General features: G+C 45.8%; 1 protein-coding gene across 3 annotated transcripts in view; it reads right to left on the bottom strand.

Moving 5' to 3' along the window:
- Positions 1-13530, bottom strand: part of EIF3L (eukaryotic translation initiation factor 3 subunit L) — a 40567-nt gene that overhangs the window by 17603 nt on the left and 9434 nt on the right. For 2 of the 3 annotated variants that reach the window (XM_003264732.4, XM_030815582.1), the window contains 4 exons: positions 12475-12536; positions 8175-8244; positions 7873-7946; positions 541-712 (listed from right to left, as the gene is read on the bottom strand). In XM_003264732.4, the coding sequence (XP_003264780.1) occupies positions 541-712; positions 7873-7946; positions 8175-8244; positions 12475-12536 (378 nt within the window). The remainder of the gene's footprint in view (positions 1-540; positions 713-7872; positions 7947-8174; positions 8245-12474; positions 12537-13530) is intronic. The other variant, XM_004088433.3, reaches the window with a different exon arrangement.

The raw sequence follows: 13530 nt of genomic DNA on the forward strand, positions 1-13530 counted from the left end.
AAGCCTCCCACATTGCTGGGATTACAGGTGTGAGCCACAGTGCCTGAGCCAGATTTTCTTTATGTGCTTCAAACAAAAGAACACATTGCAACAGATTGAACGCAGAAGCAGAAATGAGAAGCCAGCTATTTCAGCCAGAGAGATCTGCAAAAATGCCACTCTTCACTGAAAAAAAAAGAAAAAAATTTTTTAAATATAGGTACATTTTGTGGTTCTCAATATTTTAACAGGGTAAAGGGGCTCTGACACCAACAAGTGTGAGAAGTGCTTATCTAAACAAAAGCACTGGAGACACAGTAGAAGTGTTTACAAACGCAAATCTCAATGTGCTGGTTCAGTTTGTTGGCCAACAGACTCCCAAGCCCCAGAGCCCCCAGCACGAATACTCTGCTACTGTTTGTACTCAAGCACCTATAGTCAACAGACCACCACCTAAGACATGGTGACTCATCTGCTCTACTTGCAGTGATCTATTCATTTGGAACAGATGGCAAGCAGCTGGAAATTCGCAGGCCGTGGCTGTTGGCCTGCTGCACTCACCTCCGCTTGTGTATACCTCCAACTGTCGGTTGATGTTGGATTTGTCTACCAGGGAATGAAGGACATTGAGGACACTGTGAACATTCCAGATTTTGGGATTGGAACGAAGAAAGTCAATCTCCTCCTCTGACTTCTTGGCAGTCTTACAGCGGTACTGACTGAATGACTGAAACTGTTGAGGAAGAAAGGAAACATGCAGTAGTGGTATAAGCCCAAAGTGATCATCCATGTGCACAATGCTGAAAATGAGGCAATGCTCTGGCTCTGGACGGGGCGAGGTGAGGGTGAGATGACCACTTCTCATTCTAAACCATTCTGTACACTGTTTTTCAAAGCCATCTTGACTAAACTGTGAATTTTGTTCATTGCTGAATGTTACTTACTACACAGGGAAGTAAAAATCTCTAGGATTAGAGGTAGTCTGTGGTAAAAACATCCAATCTGGAGTCAAACACAACCTAAAGTCACTTCCTGTCTCTGGGCCTCACAATGCAGTTGACCGGGCCACCAGAAACACCACAGGGGCTCTTGTACCATCTATTCAGATGCAGCTAGACCATGGCACACCCCGGGTTATGAGCAGTGATGTGGTAATAGGTATCTGCACATGTGAGCCTTCCCTACCACACCTGACCATCAGTTCCCAGACTATGTCACCTCTCTACCACTCTCAACCAGAGTGGTCTGGCCAAGCACAACGAACACAGAGAAGACATGCCACAGGAATCTGTTTGGGACAGAAGTAGAACCTGGAAGCACTGCTGGCCTGGCTCTAGCAGTCACACAGATGGAACATAACAGACCTACCTACTCAATTTTTTTTAAGTTCTCTGGTTGAATCTGGTGTGCATGAGGTTTGGAAATCACAGACCTAAAACCTAGGTCTTAGAAGGTCGGAGACTATTCTTCAACTCTTCCAGCAGGGATCAGAGGCTCACCTCTGTAATCCCAGCACTTTGGGAAGCTGAGGTGGGCAGATCACTTGGGTCCAGGAGCTCAAGACCAGCCTGGGAAACATGGCAAAACCCTATTGCTATAAAAAATACAAACGAATTAGCCAGGAATGGTGGCAGGCGCCTGTAGTCTCTGCTACTAAGGAGGCTGAGGTGGGGGCATTGCCTGAGCCCAGGAGGCGGAGGCTACAGTGAGGTGAGGTTGTGCCACTGCATTCCAGTGTGAGTGACAGAGTAAAACTCTGTCTCAAAACACAAAAAATTATCTTCTAGACTGTGGGACAAAAAGTTGCTAATTTCATAATATAAAAACAGAATATGCCAGGCACGGTGGCTCACGCCTATAATCCCAGCACTTCGGGAAGCCAAGGTGGATGGATCACGAGATCAAGAGTTCGAGAACAGCTTGGCCAACATGGTGAAACCCCAACTCTACTAAAAATACGATAACAGGCCGGGCGCGGTGGCTCACGCCTGTAATCCCAGCACTTTGGGAGGCCGATGGAGGCAGATTACCTGAGGTTGGGAGTTTGACACCAGCCTGACCAACATGGAGAAACCCCATCTGTACTAAAAATACAAAATTAGCCAGGTACAGTGATACATGCCTATAATCCCAGCTACTCGGGAGGCTGAGGCAGGTGAATCGCTTGAACCTGGGAGGCAGAGGTTGCGGTGAGCCAAGATCGCACCATTGCACTCCAGCCTGGGCAACAAGAGCAAAACACCGTCTCAAAAAAACAAACAAACAAACAAACAAACAAAAAACACCAAAACAAAAATAGCCAGGTGTGGTGGCGCGTGCCTGTAATCCCAGCTACTCGGGAGGCTGAGGCAGGAGAATCGCTTGAACCTGGGAGGCAGAGGTTGCAGTGAGCTGAGATCATGCCCACTGCACTCCAGCCTGGGTGACAGAGCAAGACTCCCACTCACGGGGCAAAAAAAAAAAAAAAAAAAAAAGAATATCCAGAATATATAAAGAATTCTCAGGCTGGGTGCGGTGGTGCTTACACCTGTTATCCAAGCACTTTGGGAGGCTAAGATGGGTGGATCACTTGAGGTCAGGAGTTCAAAACTAGCCTGGCCAACATGGTGAAACCCCATCTCTACTAAAAATGCAAAAAAAAAAAAAAAATTAGCGGGGCGTGGTGGTGCACACCTGTAATCCAGATACTCAGGAAGCTGAGGCAGGAAAACCGCTTGAACACAGTAGGTGGAGACTGCAGTGAGCAGAGATCATGCCACTGCACTCCAGTCTGGGCGAAAGAGTGAGACTCTGTCTCAAAAAAAAAAAAAAAAAAAAAAAAAAAAAAAAAAAAAAATCCTACAAAGAATTCTCATAATGCAATTAAAAAAGCAATCAAATAGAAAACAGGCAAAGAATAGTGATGATCACTTCAAAAAAAACAAAATTGACAATTAACATGGGAAATCAGAAAAGTATGATTTTTTTTTTCTTTTTTCTTTTTTTTTTTGAGACAGAGTCTTGCTCTGTCACCCAGGCTGGAGTGCAGTGGTGCAATCTCGGCTCTCTGCAAGCTCCGCCTCCTGGGTTCACGCCATTCTCCTGCCTCAGCCTCCTGAGTAGCTGGGACTACAGGCGCCCGCCACCACGCCCGGCTAATTTTTTTGTATTTTTAGTAGAGACGGGGTTTCACCGTGTTAGCCAGGATGGTCTCAATCTCCTGACCTCGTGATCCGCCCGCCTCAGCCTCCCAAAGTGCTGGGATTACAGGTGTGAGCCACTGTGCTGATTTTTTTTTTTTTTGAGACAGAGTCTCACTCTACTGTCTAGGGTGGAGTGCAGTGGTGTGATCTCGGCTCACTGCAACCTCTGTCTCCCGGTTGAAGTGATTCTTGTCCCTCAGCCCCTGAGTAGCTGGGATTACAGGTATGCGCCACCACGTCTGGGTAATTTTTGTATTTTTAGTAGAGACAGGGTTTCACCATGTTTGCCAGGCTGGTCTCGAACTCCTGGCCTCAAGTGATCTGCCCGCCCTGGCCTCCCAGAGTGCTGGGATTACAGGCGTGAGCCACTGCGCCTGGCCAGAGAAGTATGAATTATCATTTCTTTCCCATTGAACTAACAAAAATTAGACAGACTGATAATATCCAGTATAGAAAACAGTTGCTCTTGGCTAGGCATGGTGGCTCATGCCTGTAATCCCAGCACTTTTGGAGGCTGAGCAGGGAGAATTGCTTTATCCCAGGAGTTCAAGACCTCATCTCTGCAACAAATTAAAAATCAGAACAGGCTGGGCACGGTGGCTCACGCTTGTAAGCCCAGCACTTTGGGAGGCCGAGGCGGGCGGATCACGAGGTCAGGAGATTGAGACCACGGTGAAACCCCGTCTCTACTAAAAATATAAAAAATTAGCAGGGCGTGGTGGCGGGTGCCTGTAGTCCCAGCTACTCGGAGAGGCTGAGGCAGGAGAATGGCGTGAACCCGGGAGGCGGAGCTTGCAGTGAGCCGAGATTGCGCCACTGCACTCCAGCCTGGGCAACAGAGCGAGACTCCGTCTCAAAAAAAAAAAAAAAAAATCAGCTGGGTGCACTTGTAGTCCGAGCTACTCAGGAGGCTAAGGTGGGGGGATTGCTTGAGCCCAGGAGGTCAAGGCTGCAATGAGCTGTGATCACACCACTGCACTCCAGCCTGGACCAAAAAGGCAAGACCCCCATCTCTTAAACAAACAAACAAAAAAACCAACAGTTGCTCTCAAACACCGCTGGTAGTAGCACAATTTGATACAGCCCATTGCCGGGGCAATATATTACTATTTATTATAATTCAAAGTGATGAAACGTTCTTTTATCTTGATTGTGGCATTGTACACATTTGTCGAATCTCATCAACTGTACACTGATACTGGTACATTTTATTGTATATTAAACTACACCTCATGGCTGGGCATGGTGGTTCACATCTGTTTTTCTTTTTGAGACAGAGTCTCGCTTTGTCACCCAGGCTGGAGTGCAGTGGCACAATCTCAGCTCATTGCAACCTCCACCTCCCAGGTTCAAGCGATTCTCCTGCCTCAGCCTCCTGAGTAGCTGGGATTACAGGTACTTGCCACCACGCCTGACTAATTTTTTTGTATTTTTAGTAGAGACGGGGTTTCACCATGTTGGTCAGGCTAGTCTCGAACTCCTGACCTCGTGATCCACCCACCTCGGCCTCCCAAAGTGCTGGGATTAACAGGCACGAGCTGGTGGCTCATCTCTACTTAAATAAAAAAATAAACTACGCCTCAGTAAGCCGACTTTAAAAAATTTAAAAAGCAAGTATCGTTCAATCCACAATTCTACTTCTAGGTAGTGATCCCTAAAAATATGCCTGTGTACAACATATATACGGATATTCACTGATTCACTGCCTGTAATTGTGGAAACTGACAACCCAAACGTTCATCATCAGAGGCATGGTATATCCATATCACGCACACTGCAGCAAAAGAGCAAGTCAGGTTTATGAAAATATGGTTTAAGTGTGTTAACAAGTCACGGTAAATGGCACAATAGAGTACATAACCATTTTTGAAGTGATCCCTCTTTATACAGTCATGTTTATGTAAGTGCCTGAGAAACGTCAACAAGGTGCCTTTCCTTCCAGACAGTAATTGATACCTCTGCAAAAGCAAGGAAGGCAGGCACTTTCACTATATCTGTAGTTTGAAAAAACAAAAACAAATAAATGAAAGAGAGTGGCGACGAAGAGCCCCCTACCCCATGTGGCATCTGCCTGGCCAGGAGGAAATACACCAGGCACTCACTGACCCTCACTGGACAGTCTTTGTTAGAAAGCACCGTAAGCCCCTTAATGACAAGACTGGCTAAGCCCAGGGAATTATGATTATCTTAAGAGGGATAAAGAAAATCAGCATGGATGATCCTTCTTCACTTGCTCTAAGTCAAAAGGACTGCTATTCATCTATAAGTATTCCAAATAAGAGGATGACACAAGCCAAGGAGCCAGAGGGCAAACAAGGCGGTTTGTGGCCTTTGCTATGAAAGGCACTGAAGCCTAATCTTGAGCAGGAAGCCTCCCTCTCAAGGAGCACTATGAAGGTTTCTCAGCTCACCACTTGTAACGGTTCAGCACTCCGTATACACAACGTCTCCCTGGTTCATGGAGTTCTAATAACACCTTTATTAAGATACCAATTTATCCTGAAATAATCAGAGCTATAGACAGAGCACAAAGGGGGAAAGAATTATATTTTGTCAAATTATATATATATATCTATTTTTTTGAGACAGTCTCACTCTGTCGCCAGGCTGGAGTGCAGTGGCACGATTTTGGCTCACTGCAAGCTCCGCCTCCCAGGTTCAAGCGATTTCCCTGCCTCAACCTCCAGAGTAGCTAGGATTACAAGCGCAAACCACCACACCCAGCTGTTTTTTTTTTTTAGTAGAGATGGGGTTTCACCATTATGGCCAGGATGGTCTCCATCTTCAGACCTTATGATCTGCCCATCTAGGCCTCCCAAAGTGTTGGGATTACAGGCGTGAGCCATCACGCCCAGCCTGTTTTATGTTTTGTAGTCTCTATTTCTCGAACTCCTGGACTGAAGCGATCCTACTGCCTTGGCCCCCCAAAATGCTGGGATTATAGTTGTGAGCAACCTTGTAATCTGTATTTTTAAATAGAAGGACTGGGCTAAATAAGATGGAAAAGAATGATGACATTGAACATCATCACAATCAACAGGCAACATGTATTAATTATTCTGTGACAGACACTATGCTAAACACTTTACACGCAGTATCTCAGCAACATTCGCAGCAATCCCTGTTTTAGAGATGGGGAAACCAATGCACAGTGTGGTTAAGTAATGTGCCCACAACAGAACATGATACCATTTTAAAATGGGCCAGTAGGCCAGGCGCAGTGGCTCACACCTGTAATCCCAGCACTTTGGGAGGCCGAGGAGGGCGGATCACCTGAAGTCGGGAGTTTGAGACCAGCCTGGTCAACATGGAGAAACCCCATCTCTACTAAAAATACAAAAATTAGCTGGGCGTGGTGGCGGGCACCTATAATCCCAGCTACTGGGGAGGCTGAGACAAGAGAATTGCTTGAACCCGGGAGGCAGAGGTTGCAGTGAGCCGGGATAACGCCACTGCACTCCAGCCTGGGTAACAGTCAGACTCTATCTCAAAAAAAAAAAAAAAAAAAGTCAGTAAACAGCAAAACCTGGCCTTTTACCCCCAGGTTACACAGCTGCTGTACTTTATTTGCATTTGGCACAGTTCTCATTCAACCTTGAACAGTTAACTCCTGAGGTAGGTGATATTCTCATTGTGATGAAAATGTTCTATTGTATTCTGATCGAGCATACACTTAAGTAACCACCACCACAATCAAGGTATAGATGGCTGGGCATGGTGGCTCACTTTGGGAGGCCAAGTCAAGAGGCTCACTTGAGGCCAAGAGTTCAACACCAGCATAGGCAACACAGCAAGACCCTCGTCTCTACAGTAATACAAATATCCACGTAAGCTGCTGCGGGCCTTGTAGTGGCAGCTACTCAGGTGGCTGAGGTGGGAAAATCACTTGAACCCAGGAGTTCTAGGCTGCAGTAAGCTATTATCACACCACTGCACTCTAGCCTGAGCAACAGAGTGAGACCCTGACTTTTTTTTTTTTTTTTTTTTTGAGACAGAGTCTTGCACTGTTACCCAGGCTGGAGTGCAGTGGCACGATCTTGGCTCACTGCGAGCTCCGCCTCCTGGATTCATGCCATTCTCCTGCTTCAGCCTCCCGAGTAGGTGGGACTACAGGCGTCCGCCACCACGCCCAGCTAATTTTTTGTACTTTCAGTAGAGACAGGGTTTCACCATGTTAGCCAGGATGGTCTCGATCTCCTGACCTCGTGATCCGCCCACCTCGGCCTCCCAAAGTGCTAGGATTACAGGCGTGAGCCACCGCGCCTGGCCTGACCCTGACTCTTAAAAAAAAAAAAAAAAAAAGATATAGAACATTTCCATTGCGTGGGTAAAGAAAGTGAGGCTGTTTAAACAGCACATCACTGTTACAGAGCTACCAGCAGGTGGCAGCACCCAAGTTAGACTCCACTTCCACCTGGCTCCAAAGCCTGTGAAGCCAGTGTTCTTCCCACCAGACCACCTAACAAGGTCTAGTAAGAGCTTGATGAAGGTCAGGAGCTGAACTTACCCGACTTCCAGCTTCCTATCTGGAGTGCTTAGGCTTCCCTGTCTCTTCAGAAAGCCAACTGAAACTGGAGTCTACTGCCATGGGGTGTTTTACACTACAATGGGGATATTTTTACACTATGCAGTTTTTTTTACACAAACAATAGTAACAGCTATTCCTGGCATGGACCAGTTATTTCAAATTAGGCTGAAGCTGACCAGATACCTGGTAGATGAACTCATCGATGATATCCCAGAGCCACTGATTGGGTAGTTCAAGGGGAGCAGGACCATCGGCATCTGTGCAGGAGATCACAGAAAAGTCAGATTCAAAGCAATGACTATGCCCATTCCGTAGGCTGCAGAATGCTTTGTAATTTCTCTCTTAAAAGGACCATGAATCACAAGACCTCCCCTCTTCCCACCTACACATTAAGATCCTGCTTTAAAAAAAAAAAAAAAAGCTGGAGGCCAATGCTGAACCTCATCATAACCACACACACCCCCTTGGCCAAATCTCAGACTCACTAAGAATGTAGTTGAAGAGATTGCAGTAGTTGTAATAGGATTCAAACCTCTGCTCCAAGGAAGGTCCCCCCTGTAAAGAAAACAAGAGATATCAAGATACAGATATTTAATTTTAATGTGTTTTACCCATGGTATACTGTGACAGCTGTGAACAAATACAAGAGAATTGGTATCTGTCCTCTCTTTCTTAGTATGTAAATATGCAAGTGAGAGGGAAGACAGAAAGTCCTATGGCAGTTGAGGCACTGAATACTGCAACATGTGGTTAGGTTCTACAGCAACAGACCTTAAATGACCCTCAGAGCAGGCATGATGATCTGGCAAAGCAGAGAGAAGGAAAAGTGTTTCAGAAAAGAAACCACACTAGCAAAGGCGAAGAAGTTAAATTGTGGCACTTGAAGGCTAGGGAGTTAAGAGAAGATAATGCTGCACCAGGCATCACTAGACTACGGGCCAGGAATGTTGCAGTCTTCCAATGCCAAACAAGAATCTAGGTCAGGGGGCCTGCAAATCTATTCTGCCACCTGTTTTGTAAATAAAGAAGTTTTACTGGAACACAGCCATGCCCACTCATTACATATTGTTGATAACTGCCACAAAGACATAGCTGAACAGATTTGACAGAAACCATCATGGCCCTCGAGCCTAAAATACTTATTATCTGGCCTTCCACAGAGAAGGTGGCTGACCCCTGGTCTGGTCTTTATGTTGTGCATCTGAGAACCACTGATAGTTTCTGAGCTGGGGAACCATACCATGAACAACTTATTTGTGATGGAGAAGAAACCCAACTTTGGAGTCAGTCCCACCTCTTATTAACTGTGGGGTTCTCATAAGGTATTTAATCTGTCTGTAAAATGTGGGCAAAAGATTGTTGACTAGTCACAATTAATTAAGATTATGTAGCTGGGTGAAGTGGCTCACGCCTGTAATCTCAGCACTCTGGGAGGCTGAGATGGGCTGATCACCTGAGCCCAGGAGTTTGAGACCAGGCTGGGCAAGATGGCAAGACCCCGTCTCTGTTTAATAAAAGTTATGTAAGGTGCTTAATACATTAAGCACAATCTAAGCACATTCAATGGAAAACTGCTCCCCAAGGGCTTAAAACTGGTCATTTATGTAGGAGTCCTGGTAGCTAATAAAAAGATAACAGCATCAATAAACTTCTGCTGAATCTTCATCTACAGACCGAACAGAGAGATTAGAGGTGGTAAAACCAGCTATACTATGGGCTATGGTGTCATGGTGTTCCCAAAAAAGCAGTGTGCACATAATGTCTAGATTCTTAGCATATCCACAAAGTACCTGAACTTTAGCATCAATGGTAGTAGGGAATCTTTATTATTATTATTATTTTTTGAGACGGAGTCTTGCTCTGGTGCCCAGGCTGGAGTGCAGTGGCGCGATCTCAGCTCACTGCAACCTCTACCTCCCGGGGTCAAGTGATTCTTCCATCTCAGCCTCTCCAGTAGCTGGGATTACAGGCATGCGCCACCACGCCTGGCTAATTTTTGTATTTTTAGTAGAGACGGGGTTTCACCATATTGGTCAGGCTGGTCTCGAACTCCTGACCTCGTGATTCACCCACCTTGGCCTCTCTGGGATTACAGGCGTGAGGCACCACGCCTGGCCAGGAATCTTTACTTTCTATCAGATAAAGTAGTCAGAGATCCCACTGGGATGCCAGAAAAACATGGCCCCCTACTCTGGCAGCAAGAACTTTTCCATCTACCACTACTGACAGTGGCTCCTGTGGTCAAGGCAGGAGTTCTAGCCATATCAAGTGGTCCTCAAGGAGAAGAGGGGTGAGTAACTGTGAGAAACTAGGACCTCCTTAGGTGGAGATCTTGGTGCCAATTTCCTTCACTTACACATGCATGCAAGCACACACATGCTCAATTAACACCATTATGACCAGACATTATTCTAGGCACTGAACTATATTAGCGAACAAGACAAGCGCATACCCCGGAGGAGTTAACCTTCTAGTAGATTAAGAAACTCCCTCCCCTAAATAAACAAATACAACGTACAAGAGATAAGTGCTCTGAAGTGCCACGGATTATTGCCAGGAGCCCACGGAGGGAGGGGAAAAGTTTCAGTAAATGACTGAGAAGGGAAACAGGGCTAAAACCTGGAATTAGTAAGTGTGATGGGAAGTCATGGCAGGATTGGGAGTGACGTGATGAAACTATGTAGCAAAAGGATCATGCTGGTTATTATGTTGAGAATAAACAGCCAAGAGTGGAAACTGACACCAGGTAAGCAGCTCCTGCAGTAATTCAGGGAAGAGATGATAATGACTTGAACTAGGTGAGCAGCAGTGTGGCAGTGAAAAGTGGCTGATTCAAGAAGTATGCTGAAGGCCAGGCAAAGTGGCTCATGCCTGTAATCTTAGCACTTTGGGAAGCCGAGGCGGGCGGATTACCTGAGGTTAGGAGTTCGAGACCAGCCTGGGCGACATAGCGAAACCCTGTCTCTACTAAAAATACAAAAATTAGCCAGGCGTGGTGGCGCATGCCTGCAATCCCAGCTACTCAGGAGGCTGAGGAAGGAGAATTGTTTGAGCCTGGAGAATTGCTTGAGCCCAGGAGGCAGAGGTTGCAGTGAGCCGAGACTGCGCCACTGCATTCCAGCCTGGATGACAGAGCGAGACTCTGTCTCAAAAACAAAACAAAATAAAACAAAACAACAAAAAGAAGTAAGTTGAAGACAGAGCTTAACAGGATTTGCTGGATATCATGTCAGAGAAAAGTCAAGAATAATGCCAAGGTTTTTAGTCCAATTAACTTGGTAATTAACGGTAGCATGTATTGACATGATTACCATGAGAAAAACTAGTTGAGGGAAAATAAAAATTCAGTTTTAGATGTGTTAAGCTTGAGATGACTCAGACAGCAAGTGCAGATGTTGACAGCTGAATATACAAGTCTGGACTTCAGTGGGGCAACTGAGGCTAAAGATAGAGATTAAGTCACTGGTGTATATAAATAATACAGATGGCATTTTTTTTTTTTTTTTTGAGACAAGAGTCTCACTCTGTCACCCAGGCTGGAGTGCAGTGGTACGATCTCGGCTCACTGCAACCTCTGCTTCCTGAGTTCAAGCGATTCTCCTGCCTCAGCCTTCCAAGTAGCTGGAATTACAGGCACCCGCCACCACGCCCAGCTTATTTTTGTAGTTTTATATTTTTAGTAGAGACGAGGTTTCTCCATGTTGGCCAGGCTGGTCTCAAATTCCTGACCTCAGGTGACCTGCCCTTAGCCTCCCAAAGTGCTGGGATTACAGGCGTGAGCCACCGCGCCCAGCCTTAAATAGTAGAGATGGCATTTTAAGAAACTTTAGGCACTCTAGGCCGGGCGTGGTGGCTCACACCTGTAATCCCAGCACTTTGGGAGGCTGAGGCAGGCGGCACACAAGGTCAGGAGATGGAGACCATCCTGGCTAACACAGTGAAACACCGTCTCTACTAAAAATACAAAAAAATTAGCCAGGTGTGGTGGCAGGCACCTGCAGTCCCAGCTACTCAGGAGACTGAGGCAGGAGAATGGCGTGAACCTGGGAGGTGGGGTCTGCAGTGAGCTGAGATCGTGCCGCCGTACTCCAGCCTGGGCGACAGAGTGAGATTCACTCTCTCTCAAAAAAAAAAACAAACAAACAAACAAACAAAAACTTTAGGTACTCTCTAATTTAGAAGTCGGGAAGAACAGAATCTAGCCAAGTGCCCAAAGCTGGGATAATGTGTAGAATACTGGTGTTATAACAAGCTGGTCTAGATTCAAGGAGTTTTGTCACTTACTAGCTGGATAAATTTGAGAAAAAGTAACCTGTTGGCACCTCAGGTGCCAACTTTGCACAATTGATAGTAGAATTAGATATGGGAAGATGTGTGCTAAGTGCCTAGCATTGTGCTTGGCATACAGTGACAGTGTTATATACATTTCAGAGAAACGGAGGCTCAATGCTCTGAAGGGAAAAAGAACCCCAAGCAGAAGCAGCAGCAGGTGCCTGGAAATATCCTATGAGGATGGCAGCCTATAACCAGTGCATGGGTGGTTGCCCAGTCCAGGAGAATTGTGGGGACAGAGAAATTTAAAAGAATGCATAGGTTATATAGCGTTAGTGTGTCTGAACAGCTTTCTGGGTTAAATTGTTCCTTCCACCATTTCTTAAAACTCAAAAACATGCCAATCACACCTAGACACTGAACCAATATAAACAAATGACTGTGTTCTAGGGACAAAAACAGCACAGAGTTAAAAAAACAAAAACAAAAAAACTGCGACACTTAAATACTTACACTGACTTTGGCATATATGTGCCTGTAGTATAATTCTTTGTATAAAATCAGGAAGACAGCATCTGAAAGAGATGGCAGAGGGGTGCTTCACTAACCATAAAACTGGGGTATCCTGGCAGCTTTAGCTCTTTGGTGGGGAGGAATAAAGGTAATTCTGAAGACTAAACAACATCTAAATTGCTATGCATATGCCCCAAGAATACATGCAATGAGAAAATCCACTTCTCATTTGACTCCATCAACCTCAATCTCTGTCGATGAGATTAAGATCCCATTCAGATCTATTTTCCTTCGCCATTTAGAGACTTCTGCCATCCAAGTGCATAAATAAACCGGCACACAATAGTAATTAGACAAGCATGGTGGTGCGCACCCATGGTCCCAGCTACTTGGCAGGCTAAGGTGGGAGGATCGCTTGAGCCCAGGAGGCAGAGGTTGCAGTCAGCCATTATCATACTACACTCCAGCATGGGCAACACAGTGAGACCCCCATGTCAAAGAAAAAAGAAAGGAATAAAGAAAATATTAATTTCAGAATGTTGTTTGTTTGTTTGTTTGAAGACAGGGTCTCGCTCTGTTGCCAAGGTTGGAGTGCAGTGGTATGATCATGGCTCACGGCAGCCTCGACTTCCAGGGCTCAAGCGATCCTTCCACCTCAGCCTCCCGAGTAGGTGGGACTACAGGCATGTGCCACCATGCCTGGATAATTTTTTTTTTAAATTTTTTGTAGAGAAGGGGGTCTCCCTATGTTGCTCAGGCTGGTCTCAATCTCCCAGCCTCAAGTAATCCTCCCACCTCAGCTTCCCAAAGTACCAGAATTACAGCTATGAGCCACGACACCCAGCCACAGAATAAGTTTTGAACTCATTCTGTGTTTAGTCAATTGAGAGTAAATGTTCAGGCCAGGTGCAGTGGCTCATGCCTGTAATGCCAGCACTTTGGGAGGCTGAGGCAGGTGGATCATTTGAGGTCAGGAGTTCAAAACCAGCCAGGCCAACATAGTGAAACACCATCTGTACTAAAAATACAAAAATCAACCGGGTGCCTGTAATCCCA

The sequence above is a fragment of the Nomascus leucogenys genome, chromosome 7b (genome assembly GCF_006542625.1).
Source record: "Nomascus leucogenys isolate Asia chromosome 7b, Asia_NLE_v1, whole genome shotgun sequence".
In the NCBI taxonomy this organism is placed as follows: Eukaryota; Metazoa; Chordata; class Mammalia; order Primates; family Hylobatidae; genus Nomascus; species Nomascus leucogenys.